This window comes from Bos grunniens, chromosome 11 (assembly GCF_055505025.1).
Source record: "Bos grunniens cultivar Pamir isolate PY7600 chromosome 11, Bosgru_T2T1.0, whole genome shotgun sequence".
Lineage (NCBI taxonomy): Eukaryota > Metazoa > Chordata > Mammalia > Artiodactyla > Bovidae > Bos > Bos grunniens.
In genome coordinates this window covers 103,934,719-103,950,196 of record NC_141175.1, presented here as the reverse complement: position 1 = coordinate 103,950,196, position 15,478 = coordinate 103,934,719, and the positions used below count along the sequence as shown (strand labels likewise).

General features: G+C 45.2%; 2 protein-coding genes across 8 annotated transcripts in view; both read left to right on the top strand.

The window, feature by feature from the left end:
* VWA3B (von Willebrand factor A domain containing 3B) overlaps positions 1-15,478 on the top strand; it is a 169,877-nt gene that overhangs the window by 153,040 nt on the left and 1,359 nt on the right. For all 7 annotated transcript variants that reach the window (XM_086328085.1, XM_086328083.1, XM_086328081.1 and 4 more), the window contains 3 exons: positions 3,643-3,767; positions 4,893-5,030; positions 7,079-7,179. In XM_086328085.1, the coding sequence (XP_086184211.1) occupies positions 3,643-3,767; positions 4,893-5,030; positions 7,079-7,179 (364 nt within the window). The remainder of the gene's footprint in view (positions 1-3,642; positions 3,768-4,892; positions 5,031-7,078; positions 7,180-15,478) is intronic.
* Positions 7,079-15,478, top strand: part of CNGA3 (cyclic nucleotide gated channel subunit alpha 3) — a 71,122-nt gene continuing 62,722 nt past the window's right edge. The window contains exon 1 of the mRNA XM_086328097.1: positions 7,079-7,179. The gene's annotated coding sequence lies outside the window, so the exon portion shown is untranslated. The remainder of the gene's footprint in view (positions 7,180-15,478) is intronic.

Genomic DNA, 15,478 nt, shown 5'->3' with positions numbered 1-15,478 from the left:
CTCCAATACTTTGGCCAGCTGATGCAAAGAGCTGACTCATTGGAAAAGACCTTGATGCTGGGAAAGATTGAGGGCAGGAGGAAAGGGGGTGGCAGAGGACTAGATGGTTGGATAGTATCACTGACTCAATGAACATGAGTTTAAGCAAACTCCAGGAGGTAGTGAAGAACAGGGAAGCCTGGCATGCTGCAGTCCCTGGGGTCACAAATAGTCGGACACGACCAAGTGACTGAACAACAACAACCACCTCTGCTCCAGGGATCAGTGTGGATTAGCTAGTGGAGATCAGACTGTGTTGTGCAGAACAGAAGTGACAAGCTGATAGCCTGGTTCATCCGGATGCTGAAAATCAGGAAGGCGGACACATTTCAGAACTTTATTTTAATCATTATTTGTAGGAACTGTGTCATCTTTCCTGTTGTTCAGTAAAAAGCAGCATTTTATCTCAGGAAATCCTCAATGATGAAAAGTCTGGGTTGCAAGATTTCTGCACTATGCCATCAGAACAAGTTACAACAGGAAAAAAAAAAAAAAAGGCTGGGGGTGGGAAACAGAATACTTTCTCAGGTGTAATGATTTAGGACCAGAAAAATCCTAATTTTTTTTTTTTTTTGAAATCTGTTTCTTGCCTCTACCAGCCAGCTGACAGGCATCACTGAAGTATTCTGAGCTTGTTTCCTTCTCTCTCCAAATGGGATTTAAACAATGAAAATCCCCATAAGATAGTGATGTCGATTAAATTTGATAATGTGCAGCATTTTGAAATTGGAAAGTGTTAATTACCTATGGAGTTTTTCTATTACCGCTTCTTGGGAGATATAAACAACTCACCTGGGGTCCTCACCTGGGGGTATAGAACACTGCTGGAAGTTTAAAAACTTTAACAGTAGTTTTAAAAGTTTAAGAGCAATTCAAAAAGGCAAAACCAGCACAGTGAACTACAAAGGAAACCTCTGAGACTAAAGGAGGAAGAGACTATGATGACTAGATGTGTAGGCTGGAAGTCAGTGGAGGAGGGGCAAGCGGAAGGCACGTTTCCAGTTGAGCAGAACAGATGCCTCTTCCAGGAAACGGAATCCCAGCCCAGCTGTGAATATCAGAAGGTTCTTATAGCCAGAGGTAAAAAAATCTGCACTCCAGCCTAAGAAATTCCTGTTTGGAATGAAGATTGAAAACAACCCCTGCTTTCTTTTGCTAAATGAACTGACCCATGCTGTCTACTTAAACTGTTTCTTCATTCCTCTGACCTTTGGGCATGAGCAGTGTTTTCACTGAGGGTCTCAACTGGGGGGCACCCCCTTCTCCCCCCACCTGGGTATAGGAGAATCCCCCAGCAGAGGTAGGGAAGCTGACTCATACCCAGGAAGATGGGGATCCCAGAGCCTCCAGTAGGAGGAAGACAGAAAGCCATGGAGGTGGTTCCGGTCCAACCTCCAGAGCCAGAGCCCCAAATGGCCCTGGGAGATGCCTTCTCACCTCTCTGGGGCTGAGGGCAGAAGGAAACTGGAGCATAACGGCATCCCAGAATAGGAAGCCGATCTAGAATCAGGACCTGGAAATGGCAGCAACTCCTTAATGAGGTAGAGAAGGAGTTAGTGCAGAGGCTGAGCCATAACCAGACAGGCCAGCAGCTCTGGGTCCTCTGGCCTGATTAACAGCCAGCCAGGTGTCAACACCATGAGGCTGGCTCTACAGTTAATTGGGAAGAAACTGCACTGATTTCTGGAGGTGAACAAAAACCCACGAATGAAGAGATTGAAACAAAAAAGAGATGGTAGAAACATACCAAATGTCTAGGTCTAATGATCTAGATCAGGGGCAGGAAGCCTTTTTATGTAAAAAAAAGCTAATGCATGGTGTAGACTCCATGGGCCATGCAGCTGCACAGCTGCTCAACTCAGGCAGACACCCGAAAAACTGCACCCCAGTTTTAAGACTGGATTCTACACAGTCCCAAAGGCTAAGAATTCGAGGAGGGTCACCCTGGCCATTGAGGTCGTCTTGGCACTTGGACCCTCAGCCCTGCTCTGTGGCACTGGCTGGTGCTTGTGGCGGGGCACGCATATGCTGGGCATAGAAGGATTCTTCTCACCTCACAGTGGCTCTTTGTTTTCATAGTAGGAATTCTTTATAAAAAGTAGTGTTTGTTTTCCTGATGAAAAGGGTAGAGTCAGTTTATGGTAAAAAAAATGTGTAAATAGTACTTCAAAAACCACCCAAACATCTTAGTCCAATAAGAAAATAGATAACATAAAGCTGGTTTTCTTGTGTGTGTGTGGCAGGGGGAGGGCAGTTGTTTTGTTTTTAAGCTTTCCCTTTTTTTGGCCATTTAAAACAAGAAACATGGGGAACTTCCCTGGCGATCCAGTGGTTAAGACTCAGCGCCTCTACTGCAGGGGACATGGGTTGGATGCCTGGTAGAGGAACTAAGATTCCGTAAGCTTCACAGTGTGGCCAATATAAAATAAAAGGATTAGATCCTTTATAAATAAATAACTGAAACAAGATACGTGGACTCAAGATGAAAGCTAGCAGCTGTTTCTTTGCCACTTGGAAGGACCTAAGACCGGAAAAGGCAAGGGCAACCCACTCCAGTACTCTTGCCTGGAAAATCCCATGGACAGAGGAGCCTGGTAGGCTGCAGTCCATGAGGTCACTAAAAGTCTGACACGACTGAGCAACTTCACTTTGACTTTTATGCATTGGAGAAGGAAATGGCAACCCACTTCAGTGTTCTTGCCTGGAGAATCCCAGGGACGTCGGAGCCTGGTGGGCTGCAGTCTATGGGGTCGCACAGAGTCGGATACGACTGAAGTGACTTAGCAGCAGCAGCAGTACCTAAGACTTCACCAAGGCCAACGAGTAAGCTAGAGTGGGGAAGAAAGCCAAGGCACTCAGGCCGTTGGAGCCCAGCATGGGGGCGAGCACATTTCTGTCTCAGGATAAGGGGGTCCAAGTGAAGCTGTTACTGCTGGGGAAGTGTCCCTGTCAAAAACCTCTCCCTAATATTAATAATCCCTTTGCAATGGGAAAATTAATTTCACCTAGGATAAATAACAAAATACATGAACCTTAACACTGATACATTCTTTTCCTGTTATAATAATCTCCCCATATAACTAAAAGACAAGAAAACTTACTTTTTTTTTTCCTTCGTTTTTTGATTATACATTTTAGGGAAGCTGTGGGGTGTGTAATATCAGATGAGAAGCTGAGGATGGGAATTCATATTTCCTTTCACTTTCTCAATTTAACAATAATGATTTTCTGTCTCCAAGTATATTATAGAAGGAAATATGGCTGAAATAAATAAATAAGATGGTAGGAAGCCTCCAGGGAGAAGGTATTTCTAGGATCAGTGTTCCCATCAGGATGGCTTCTGGGAATACTGGTTGAACAAGCTCCCACGTGTGTTCTCTCAGCTTCCCAGCTCAGCTCCAGACCACAGCACGGCACTGCTGTCTGAGCTGGTTAACCCTAGCAGGCATCACACAGAACCCAGCATTATGCAGTGGAGAAATCAAGGGGCTCGCTGATTTCAGCAGGCAAAGTGTTATAATTTAGCAAACCCAAGAGATGGGGCAAGCCTAAGGGAAGAGGCATTGTCTTTATATTTTATTTCAATAATTTGATTCCTTATAGGAGTTGTGAAGAGGTGTGTGAACCCCACCCATGCACTTGTGGGCTTCAGGTATGGAGACACCAAGGTTGTGCCCATCTCGTTCATCACGCCGGTGGGGGGCGCCATGCCCTGCCCACTGCTCCAGGTACCTGCTCCAGCTAGCTGTTCCTGGGCCCCTTTTCACCTTTCCTAGAGCTTTGGACAGCAGCAGCCCCTGTTCCTGTGACCTCTTGCTTACCAATTTCTTTGCTCTTGACCCTTATCTGCCAATGCCCTATTTAAATAGCTCAGACGTGCTCGCATGTCCCTTGAGGCCTTTGTTGCTTTACAGACAATAGATGGGTGGGGGAAGGGAGTTGCTGTAACTGCTAGAGCTTGGAAGCTTTCACTGCAGGAAATCATGCTAAAACAGATTGAATAAAAAGACCAGAGGTAGCACCTGCCTTGACACCATAAGTCAGTTGATGCCAGACCTTGATGCCATAATGCAGTTACCCCTAAATGTGCATCCCAGGGGTGAGCCGGGCTGATGTGTTCTCATCTACTTATAAATTCATCAGAGCCATGCTGTGTCTGCCAATTCTCCTGTATTATCCTTATTCCAGCACCAAGGCCAGAGTAGAGAGAAGGCCTCTGCAGAGTTCCACTGCTGCTGTTTCTTAAATAATATGAGCCTGGAGGAAAAAAAGCACTGAGGGGCACTCAGAGGATTCATGTGGGTTGTCTGTTCCCGCATCTCCTGGGCAGACCCAAAGGCACATCAGGGCACTTTCCCCCGACCATGAATCCCCTCTATCTGACTGATGCCCAAAACTTTGTGTGTCCCTTCACCAGACTTTGTTTCTCCTGGAAGTTCTCTCTCTGTGACTTTTCCCCATGGATTTCAGGTGTGAGATTCAGAGCCACATTAAACAAACACACTCCTTTCCTCCGTTCAAACTCATTCTTGTGTCAAAGAGTCCTGGTTCCTTCAACCAGTCATTGTAAGAGTTGGTTTCCAGACCCCTCGCCACCTCGCTGGCTGTCCCTGAGACCCTTGGCAGGTGAAGCCCTGCTGAATGTGGCTTCCCCAAACTAATCATAAAATTCTAGCCAGGGCCCTATGAACCCAAAGAATGTTGGAACTATAACTCTTTCCAACTAAGAAAAAAAATGTGTTTGAATCCTAGCATCAGCTAGCATCTTGGAGAGTTTTCAAACAAGCTTATTTACTATTGTCTCTAAGATCCATAAGCTGAATATTTGCTCTCAAAGATGTTCTCATCTACAGGTTGGAGATTATGTGTTTGCCAAAATTGTGATCCCCAAAGGATTTGACTTCTATGTCCCCGCCATTGTTATTGCACTTCCAAATCAAGATATGGCTGACGATAAATTCTACACAGTTTTAAAGTGTAACAACCGGAGAGTAAGTAGACTTTCATTAGAAAAGCACTTTTTCTTTAGGCAGAAAGTGGCTTCCTTGACCGCTGCCTTTCTCGGGTGCAGTGCCTGGCTCTCTCCTGCTCTGGCTGTATCTATTTCCCCTGCACATCCAGCTCCTGTGGTTAGAGTTCCGTCCACTGGGCGACTCGAAGTCCGCCCTTGCTAAGTCACAGTGCTCTCCTAACTCCCCCATCAGATGGTCTCTGGGGCTCTTGTTCCACATTGGGGGACTGGGGAGGCTTGCTCCAGTTCTGGCTTCGTCAAAAGCCTCCCCAGTTTCTCACAGCCCCACTCTGTCTCCCTACTGCTCCTCCCTATGTATTTTTCCTAAAAGTTTTAGAAAAAATATCAGGTTACAATGATGAGGTCACTTGCCTACCTGATGTGCCACCTGCCCCTGCTCCATCCCTGCACACACACACACACACACACACACACACACTTCTCTTCCACCTCGAGGAAAAGCCCAGCCCAACCTCAGCCTGCCCGCCTGCCCTGTGAGTTTGACTCCCAGCCACATGGAAGGCTCACTGCTTCCTGAACACAGTGGAGTTTCTCAAGCCTCTAGGTTTTTAACCCTTCCTGGATCACCCTCTCCATCTTCTTCCATATAAACTCCTGTCCCCTGAAGACTCTGCCCTGTTTCTGCTGAGGCCCCCAGATCCCCTTGCACACCGTCCTGCCTTCCTCTCACACCAGATCCCTCTCCAATCTCCCAAATCCTTAAAGGCTGGGCCTGGGTCCTTCCATCTTTGCACCCCTGGTACTGCTGCAGATAATGAGCACATTCTCACCATGGTTTTATAAAGCGCTTGCATAAGTGATGTTTCTAATGGAAATAATGTTGTTTTGATGGCCCACGTAATATGCCTGGAAAATGTATTGGCAAGCAAATACTGTCGTGCTGACTGTATTCAGCACTTTCTATGTGGCATGGGTACAAACCCAAGTGCTTCACACACAGTGAACAGTTGGAGGTACATACGCATATCCCCATTTGTATATAAGAAGCCAGAAGTGGAGAAGTGAAGTCATACCCAGGGTGGCGGTGTCACAGGCATCTGAACCCAGGAAGTCTGGTTTTATGGCCTGCTCTCTAAATATCTGTGCCCAACTGCCTAGTAAACAGAATTAAAATATCTTGTCAATTCCTGACTGTAACTGAGGTATGTCCATCAGGGAAGGGGTCATAGTGAGTGAATTTTAGGATGAAGGGATGAAATTTAGGATGGATGAGTGAAGGCCATCAGAGCCCGGGTCCCCTGGAGTGCTGTATCCAATCCGATAGATCAAGAGGGAGAAAGGCACCTTCTCATCAATCCAGGAAAACCCCTGAGGGATGATGGACTCTTCTGGGGCTGTTTGGATGATAGTGAAGAAGGCTGGAAGTGGGTGGGAAGCATCTCTGCCAGGTGGCCCTGCTCTGGGGACTTCCACCAGGCAAGAGAGGAGAAAGCAGATACAGGGTCATTGGAAGAGATGCCCCTGAATGGGTTCTAGGTGACCCAGGGTCCCTGAGGAAAAGCCTCGGAGCCCAGGAAGGACCTCAGAAATTATCCACAGGGCAGCAGGGCCATAGAGACTAGATAACATGGTATGGAAGATAGATGCCAAGGACAATTCTGATAGGAATTCTGGGAGACCCAGGGGCTGACAGTGGGACTTTGAGCATCAGGTGGTGGTGACAATTTATAAGTCCAGAAAGGAGATGGCCAAGGCTGAAGTTAAGACGGAAAGGAAGATAGTTCTATGAAATAGTGTGTGTTTGTGCATGCACACACGCATCTTAGCGGGGTGAACTTGACAAATGATCCAGAATGTGGAAAAATGACAGAAAGGATTCAATGATGACTTTTATTCAGCATAAAATTACCAAGTTAGACTCTGCATTCAAACTACTCTCTTAAGTGTCACCAGAATAGGAAAATGGCTGGTAGCTATTACAATGGGCTGTACTAGCAAAATAAAATCACATCTGAATTGTGGATATTTCTGATTTAAATTGAATGAACTCTTTTGGTATTATTACAGGAATTTTGCCCTCGGAGTGCACTCATTAAGATCAGCCAAAACAAATATACTCTCTCTTGCTCTCATATTAACTCACCCCCAATTCAGGAGGATTCAAAAGCGTAAGTGGACCCAACTTCTTACTTTCTGAATTTAATTTATGTCTTTGTACTTTTCATCTGCTTCTGAGTTGAGATCCATGATCTCTAAAGGCTTGAAGAGAAAAGCAAAAGTGAGGATTTCCTGCTAAAATGCAGGTCTAGGATGATGGTTCCTGCCACATCACACCTTTTATCTGCTGGCTGTTTGTCTATCTGATTCTAATCTCAAATTCAACATTATGTATTTTACTGACCTTTCAGAAAAGCATTCAATCCTGTCATAAATCTGAAGGAATTACTTTCCTTTCACTGGTAAAGATTCAAGGCCTTCCAAGATGCAATCTTCCTAGAAAGCTCAGGTTAGATTCAGTTGCACCTGGGACCAATCAGCCGCTGCCTCTCCCCATGGCTGGTGAGAGGAAGGTGCAGGTCCTGGCTTACCCGTGCCCTGGTGAGTGTGGGTGGGTGGTAGTTTCCTGGGGCAGCGGTGGAGTGAACACATTTTTATCTGAGGCAACAGGATCAATAAAAGCTGGAAAGGTGGATTAAAGCAAAATCAGTGAGAAAAAGCTGAGACCTGGAGAGTAGGCAAGAACCCAAGTCCCTGGGACCAACAAGGAACATCAGAGTTGGGGTCAGAGCCATGACCTTGGAGGTGACCTTGAGCACAGGTTGGGCCATCTTTAGGTGCCAACCTTCCATATCCCCGTGGCTTCACCTGTGCTTCATAGACAGAAACCACCAGACATTCTCTCACTGTGCTGCTTTCCCCACCTCTGGGCTTGTGGAAGCCTGGATCCCTCCCACTGACGTCAGAGTCCCTCCTTGTCCTACACTGATCTGCCCAGTATGTCTGTTGCAGGAAGAGGGACCTCTTCCAGAACCCAAGAGTGGGGTCTTGTCTAACACTTGGAAATGAATTGTCCAAGGAGACACATGTGCTGACAAAGCAAGAGACTTTATCAGGAAGGGGCATCTCTGTGGAGAGCAGCAGGGCAAGGGAACCCAGGAGGACTACTCTGCCATGTGGCTCCCAGTCTTGGTTTTATGGTGATGGGATTAGTTTCCGGGTTGTATCTGGCCAGTCATTCTGATTCAGGGTCCTTCCTGGTGGTGCACACGTCACTCAGCCAAGATGGATTCCAGCCAATAGGATTCTGGGAGATTGGTAGGACATGTGGACTGGAGTCTCCTCTCTCCTTTTGACCTTCCCTGAATTCTTCCAGTTGATGGTAAGCTTGTTAGTTCCACATTCCTTACCAGGACCTCCTGCTTGAGATAACTACTATGGTGCCTAGCCAGGGCAGGCAGTTTCAGTCAGTAGTTCCCCTAATAGATCTGTACCCCGCTGGGGTCTTGCTCAGTCTGGGGTCCTTGCTCAGTCAACTACCCTGGACTCCCTTCACCACCCAGATCTGAAACCACACAACCCAGACTGGAACTTGAACCCACTGTCTTTTAACTGAGACCACACTCCTGGTCTCAGGACATAATGAAGCTCAGGTTCTTGATGTCTCATTGCAGAAAGAATTCAGTGAGAGACAGAGTCATAGGTAAGAAGTGGATTTATTTAAAGACAGACATATTCTATAAACAGCTTGCAAATATTTCTCAGCACTGCTGCACACGTGCTTCCGTAGGTCAGGAGGCTTCCTCCTGCCCTGCTGTCCAGCCATCTACCCTGAGGGCTGGGCAGAAGAATCTTCCTCACAGGCAAATCTGCTCTTGTCCCTCCCGCACTAAAGCTCCCTCCTCCCTGAAATGCCTCCTCTTAACCTAGCTTACCTTCTTGTTGACCTGAACCAAGCCTACCTACCTGGTCTTACTTTTCCCCTAGCTACTCCCCAACTATCCTCCCAAAAGCCCTCTGCACACTAACCATACTAAATTTATAAACTTGTAGTTTTTTCCCCATGCTGTGCTTTTTCAAAGCCCTGTGCCTCTGCATAGGCTAAGTATTCCCTCCCTGGAATGCTACTCTTGCCCTTGGCTGCCTGGGGAATTCCAATATCAAAGGCAAGCATCCCACCACTCCTGTGTGATGTTCTGGGACTCCAGTCCTCTATGGTGAGGTGATCCCACTGCCTCCTGTAAACATTTTCATTATGAGACCTTGTCTTGGGCCATGTACTTTAATGGTCATCACTCTTACTGGACATGAGTCTTTGAAAGCAGGGGCCAGGATCTACTTCTATATCCTGGGTGCCAGAGTCCAGCCTGCAAGATGTACCCAAGGACAATTCGAAGAATGAACAGATGAACGAATACTAGGGGATGCCCAGCAAGACTCTTTGAGGGCGTGTAGTTCCACAGAAAAGCTTTTATTAGATATGATTGTTGAAAATAGATGTTACAGTCCTTTTTCTAGATGAATATTTCATTTTTAAATAATAGCACTGTTTTTTGTTCATCTCAAAATCCTACTCAAGCAATTTGATATCCAAATTACAGTACCTAATAAAGGAATATGGATACATGGGTCTAGGTATCGACCATCTTCATTAAACTCAAGATTATCGATCACTATTTTAGAATTAAAATTAAAGCCTTTCATTATTTTCTACCTTAGTACTGCCCCAGGCCTTATTTAAAACTCTCCACTGCTAGTGACCTACCCCAGCTTCTGGGTCTTTACACGGCAGAGACATTCATCGACCCTGTTGTCCCCCTTTGTAATTTCCACTGTTTTGTTGCTCTGGCTGCCTCTCTGCTAGCAAGAGACAGCATCTAATTCTCCTAAGCAGAGGTCGCATCCAGCCTGCTAAATTCAGAGCCTAATCTGTCTCTGTTTCCATAATCGGAGCTGGCAGCTGTGAGCACACAGAATAAAGGCGTAGGTCTGATTTTGTGTCTACATGGGGATTTCCTTCTGGTAGGTCCTTCTCATTAGAAGCTCTTTCTTACCCGCTCTTTTTTTTTCCTAAGATATCTTTACTTTGTATGATGTTCATACATTTGGAGCAGATGGTTCTTTTTAAAAAAAAAAAAAAAACCTTTTTATTTTGTATTGGTTATAGCCAATTACAATGTTGTGATAGTTTCAGGTGAACAGCGAAGGGACTCAGCCGGACATACACATGTATCCATTTTCATCCCCAAACTCCCCTCCCGTCTAGGCTGCCGTATAACAGTGACCAGAGTTCTCTGTGCTATACAGTAGATGCTTGTTGGCTATCCATTTTAAGTACAGCAATGTGTACATGTCCATCCCAAACTCCCTAACTATCCCTTCTTTGAATCCTTCCCCTGCGCCCTGGCAACCATGATTTCATTCTCTGTCTTTCTCACTCACTTTCTAAATGTACCACCTCCCTTTGGTGGTTCTTTAGCATATCTTCACACCATTGCACTAAATGAGACCATTAAAAAAAAATTATGGTGCTTTCTTCGAAGGACTAATTAAAGAAATGAATTGTAGGTTACAACTCCAACAGGACATCACTTGACAAAATTTTGTTTTAAAATATCAAATCCCAATACAGTATACTAACGCATATATATGGAATTTAGAAAGATGGTAATGATAACCCTATATGTGAGGCAGCAAAAGAGACACAGATGTATAAAACAGTCTTTTGGACTCTGTGGGAGAGGGTGAGGGTGGAATGATTTGGGAAAATGGCATTGAAACATGTATATTATCATATGTGAAATGTATCTCCAGTCCAGGTTCGATGCATGATACAGGGTGCTCAGGGCTGGTGCACTGGGATTACCCAGAGGGATGGGATGGGGAGGGAGGTGGGTGGGGGGTTCAGGATGAGGAACACGTGTATACCCATGGCGGATTCATGTCAGTGTATGGCAAAACCACTACAATATTGTAAAGTAATTAGCTTCCAATTTAAATAAATTTATATTAAAAATAAATAATGAAATATAAAATTAAAAAATAAAATATCAAATCCACTATAACCAACCATTTAAGGTTGGTGAGACCAGGGGTACATGGTCCCAGACAGCTATGGACCAGAGTGCCAGATATCCAACTTTCCACCCTCTGCCCCTCCTTTTTTTTCTTCCTTCTTGGGGTCTTCAGTTGGGGCTGACAGAGTATTTTCAGAAAACCCCTCTTCTGGTTCCTCATGAGGGTGTAACATAGTGAAAGGCAGGAAGAACAGTATTTGGAAGGTGAAGAGTTCAACACTGATTGAATATGGCTGCAGCTGATACAAATTTTTCATTTTCAGTTCAAAATTTGACACTGAAATGATTCTTAAAGCCTCATAATAAGTTTGGTTTGCAAAATATGTTACCAAGTTCACTAAATTCCAAATAACTAGTCCTTAAAGGAGATAGTTTTAGTATCACCATGTTTGTGAAGCTGTTCCAATTTCCTCTTTCTGTTGCAACCCAATGACTGTGTTCTCTGATGGCGCTTCTGAAAGAGGTGTGTCTGGTGGAGGGAAATGACCGCTCTTGCCATGCCTTACCTTCAGGAAAGTCCCTGAGCTTTTTCTATATTTCACAGCATCAGAGATCTCTCTTCTTTGTGAGAATATCCCCTAACCTCTCTATGGCTTTCCCCATTTAGAGAACATACATGTAATTTTTTCTAATTCCCCAAAGCAAGTGGACCGGAAGGAATATTCCCCACTTTTTGGCATCCTCCCTTCTCACCAGCAGGAGATTCACGTCCTCGGTCTCCTTGACTACCTCCCCCAGGATCCTGTTCACATCAGAAGGCTGTAGCTTCTCGCTCCTGCCAGGAAAGTGTGCCTCGTGGGCTTAATGCTCGGATTTCCAGTTTCCTCCAGCAAAAGGATGTGCCCCTACTGGTGTTATTCAACCACCACAGCTGGGGACCACATGCTCCTCTGGGCAGGGCAGCTCTGGCAGCTGAATCCATGCTCCTGATGCCATGGAACTAGTTGGAAAACCCTCCCAACAGAGCTGGAATCCATCTTCCCTTCCTTTATTGAAATTTTTTAAAATTAATTTACTTATGAGTGCACTGGGACTTCATTGCTGTGCTCAGGTTTCTCTAGCTGTGGAGAGCAGGGACTGTCCTCTAGTTGCGGTGTGCAGTCTTACTGTGGTGGCTTCTCTTGTTGCCGAGCGCAGCTCTCGAGCTCAGGCTCTGTAGCTGTGGTGCACCAGCTTAGTTGCCCCACGTCATGTGGGATCTTCCCATGTCTGCTTCATTGGCAAGCAGATTCTTATCCACTGTGCCACCAGGGAAGTCCTTCCCTTTCTTCTTGACAGAGTACAACTTGGGCAGGTTGCCTTCAAGCCTCCTCTTTCACTGTAAAGGAAGTCTGATTTCTTGAAAAAAATTTAGCACATTCTAAATGTGATCTCAGGAAAGCCAGAGTGAACTAATTATTGTCTCTGTGCTGACGGAAAATCACTAGGGATCTGAAGTAGGGTGTTGGTCATGAGATCCTGGAGATAAGAGTGTTCTTTCCTTGATGCGTGATTATAACCATGTGGACTTCGTGGGATGCAGTTGGCGATAAGAGTTCTGGTAGGGGGACCCTCCTCCAAGGGTTCAGATGTGGTTTGTCTGGGTCTGTGGCCAGCTCTTAATTCCTATTACACAAAATACTAGCCTCTCGTTATCATTCTTTGAGCAGTTTAGTAATTTTCCATCAAGCTGTTTGAATTAAGACTGTGCCCCCACAGGCGATAATAAGTCCTATGTTGTTGAAAACTCCTCCCTTTATCCATGTAGCCTGGCCTCACACTGCCTTCCTAACAGCAGGGACATAAGTCATTGATTAAAGCTTCAAGATTCAGCGCAGACTCTGACATTACCCAAGATGAATCACTTCCCACCATCTCGCCTGGTCACGACTATTTTTCCCTTAAAAGGAGCTTGCCTCTGAAATCATTAAACCTCTGTATGTCATTAGCAGCCTCGGTCCATTCTGGTCAGATCAGGAGCCTCATTTCCAAGGCCTAAAAGATAAGCAGTTCAGCAGTAACCCTATGATTGAGTGCCCTGCCATATCCGGAGGGAAAAATGCCATTACCTGTCCTCAGAAGGTGTGTAGTTCTTGGGACCAGAACACAGAGTCATGGAGATCCATTAGCCCTGAGGGCCAGGGGGAGCCATTTGGATGGCAACTGCCTTTGCTTTTTTTTTTTCAAATGATTGATTTATTTCAGCTGTGCTGGGTCTTTGTTGTTGCAGGAGGGCTTTCTCTGGTTTCAGTAAGGAGGGGCTACTCTCCAGCTGCTCTCAGGCTCCTCATTGCAGTGGCTCCTCTTATTACAGAGAACAGATTCTAGAGCACAGATCAGTAGTTGTGGTGTGCGGGCTTTGTTGCCCCGAGGCATGTGAAATCTTCCTGGACCAGAAATGGAACCCATGTCCTCCACATTGGCAGGCAGACTCTCACCACCGCACCACCAGGAAAACCCAGCAACTGCCTTTTCTTATCAGTTTCTCCACTTTCTGCCACTTCTGTTGTCAAAACCCTGGGGCCTCTTGATCCTCATCAAACATCTCTTCAGTGCCCACCCCAGAGGTCCCCGTGTTCTTCATTTACCAAGATGGTCTTACCGACAGAGACACACTTAGAGCAGAACAGAACTGAAGCCTCGGAACCGGCAAGAAAACGGTTAAGCTGATGATGCCTGGTTAAGGAAATGCACTGGGTTTTAAGCTAAGGAGAGCGTGGACAGGAGGCTCAGAACTCTTCCCTGAAGTCGAACCAGCTTCTTTGAAGAGCCAGTGAAGACACAGTGGCTGGCTCCCCAGACACCCCCTCTAGTGTTGGCCTGTTTATTGTATTACCGAGTTAACTCTAGTGGAAGACAATAGGGCACTAAATTTAACTCAGTTTTGGCTTAAGCTTCCCTGGTGGCTCAGACAGTAAAGAATCTGCCTGCAATGCAGGAGATGTGGGTTCAATCCCTGAGTCAGGAAGATCCTCTGGAGAAAGAAATGGCACCCCACTTCAGTATTCTTGCCTGAAAAATCCCATGGACAGAGGAGCATAGCAGACTACAGTCCAAAAATGTCACAAAGAGTCGTACGCCACTGAGCGACTGAATACACACAGGGCAAAAGAGGACCACCTAGCAGGGTCCTTCTAGATGTGAAGATGGAGAATGTGCCCTGACTGAAGTGAAGACACAGCCGCCCTTCCCCTCCCCGCGGAGCAAAGTGAGGGTGCGTGGGGGGAATGGATAAGAATTTTCACATCAGATTCATTTCCCACCTACTCTGCTGGCCATCCCATGAGTGGACGTTTCCTTGTGGAATATCTTGAACTTGGTCAACATCAGTCATTTTGGAGAGTATGATAAAGTGGCCCAGCATCTGCTTGGTTTATCTAAAGGCTTTTCCTTGATCAAAACCCCAATCCATTTTTATTCTAATCCTGACAACTTGTGTGTGTGTGTGTTAGTCACTCAGTCATGTCTGACTCTTTGCAACCCCATAGACTGTAGTCCACCAGGTTCCTCTGTCCATGGAATTCTCCAGGCAAGAATACTGGAGTGGGTAGTCATTCCCTTTTCCAGGGAAATTTTCTGACTGAGGGATCAAACCCAGGTCTCCCACATTGCAGTCAGATTGTTTTATATATATATATATATATATATATATATATTTTTTAGTTTGTGTGAACTTTATTTATTTTTTAATTTAAATTTATTTATTTTAATTAGAGGCTAATTACTTTACAGTATTGTGTAGGTTTTGCCATACATCAACATGAATCTGCCACGGGTGTACACATGTTCCCAACCTTGAACCCCCCTCCAGCCTCCCTCCCCAGATTGTTATATTGTTTTATTCCTATTCCAAAAGGAATGCATAGTCGATATAATTTAGGAATTAAAAACAAAAAGACTAAAAACCATCCTTAGTTCCTCATTTCAAGAGTACTCACCATGTAAAGTTATCTGTTTGGGTCCCTGGGGATAAGTTCCACTTATTCCCAGAAATAAGTGGAATTTCTGGATTATGTAATTCTATTTTTAGTATTTTGAGGACCTGCCGCACTGTTTCCCACAGCAGCTGTACCATTTTACATTCCCATCACAAGCATTCCAATCTCTCCACATCCTTATCAACACTTGTTACTTTTTGGTTTTGCTTTTTCTTTTTTTGGCAATAGCTATCCTAATGGGTATAAAGTGGGCAGGCCAATTTTTTAATCTCTCTTGGAAATTACCTCCTGAGTCTTTGAACCAGTTTTTGCAAAGTATCACATGTGGTTTAAGATTCAGACCACTGAAGAGGGATTTTCTACTTAAAAATAACTAAAAATCTTTTCTCACTCTACTGATTTTTTTCTTGACAATTTCCAAAAGGATCTAAAACAACCATGGTCAAAGTTATTCAGTGTGAAAGGTAGGTGATCAA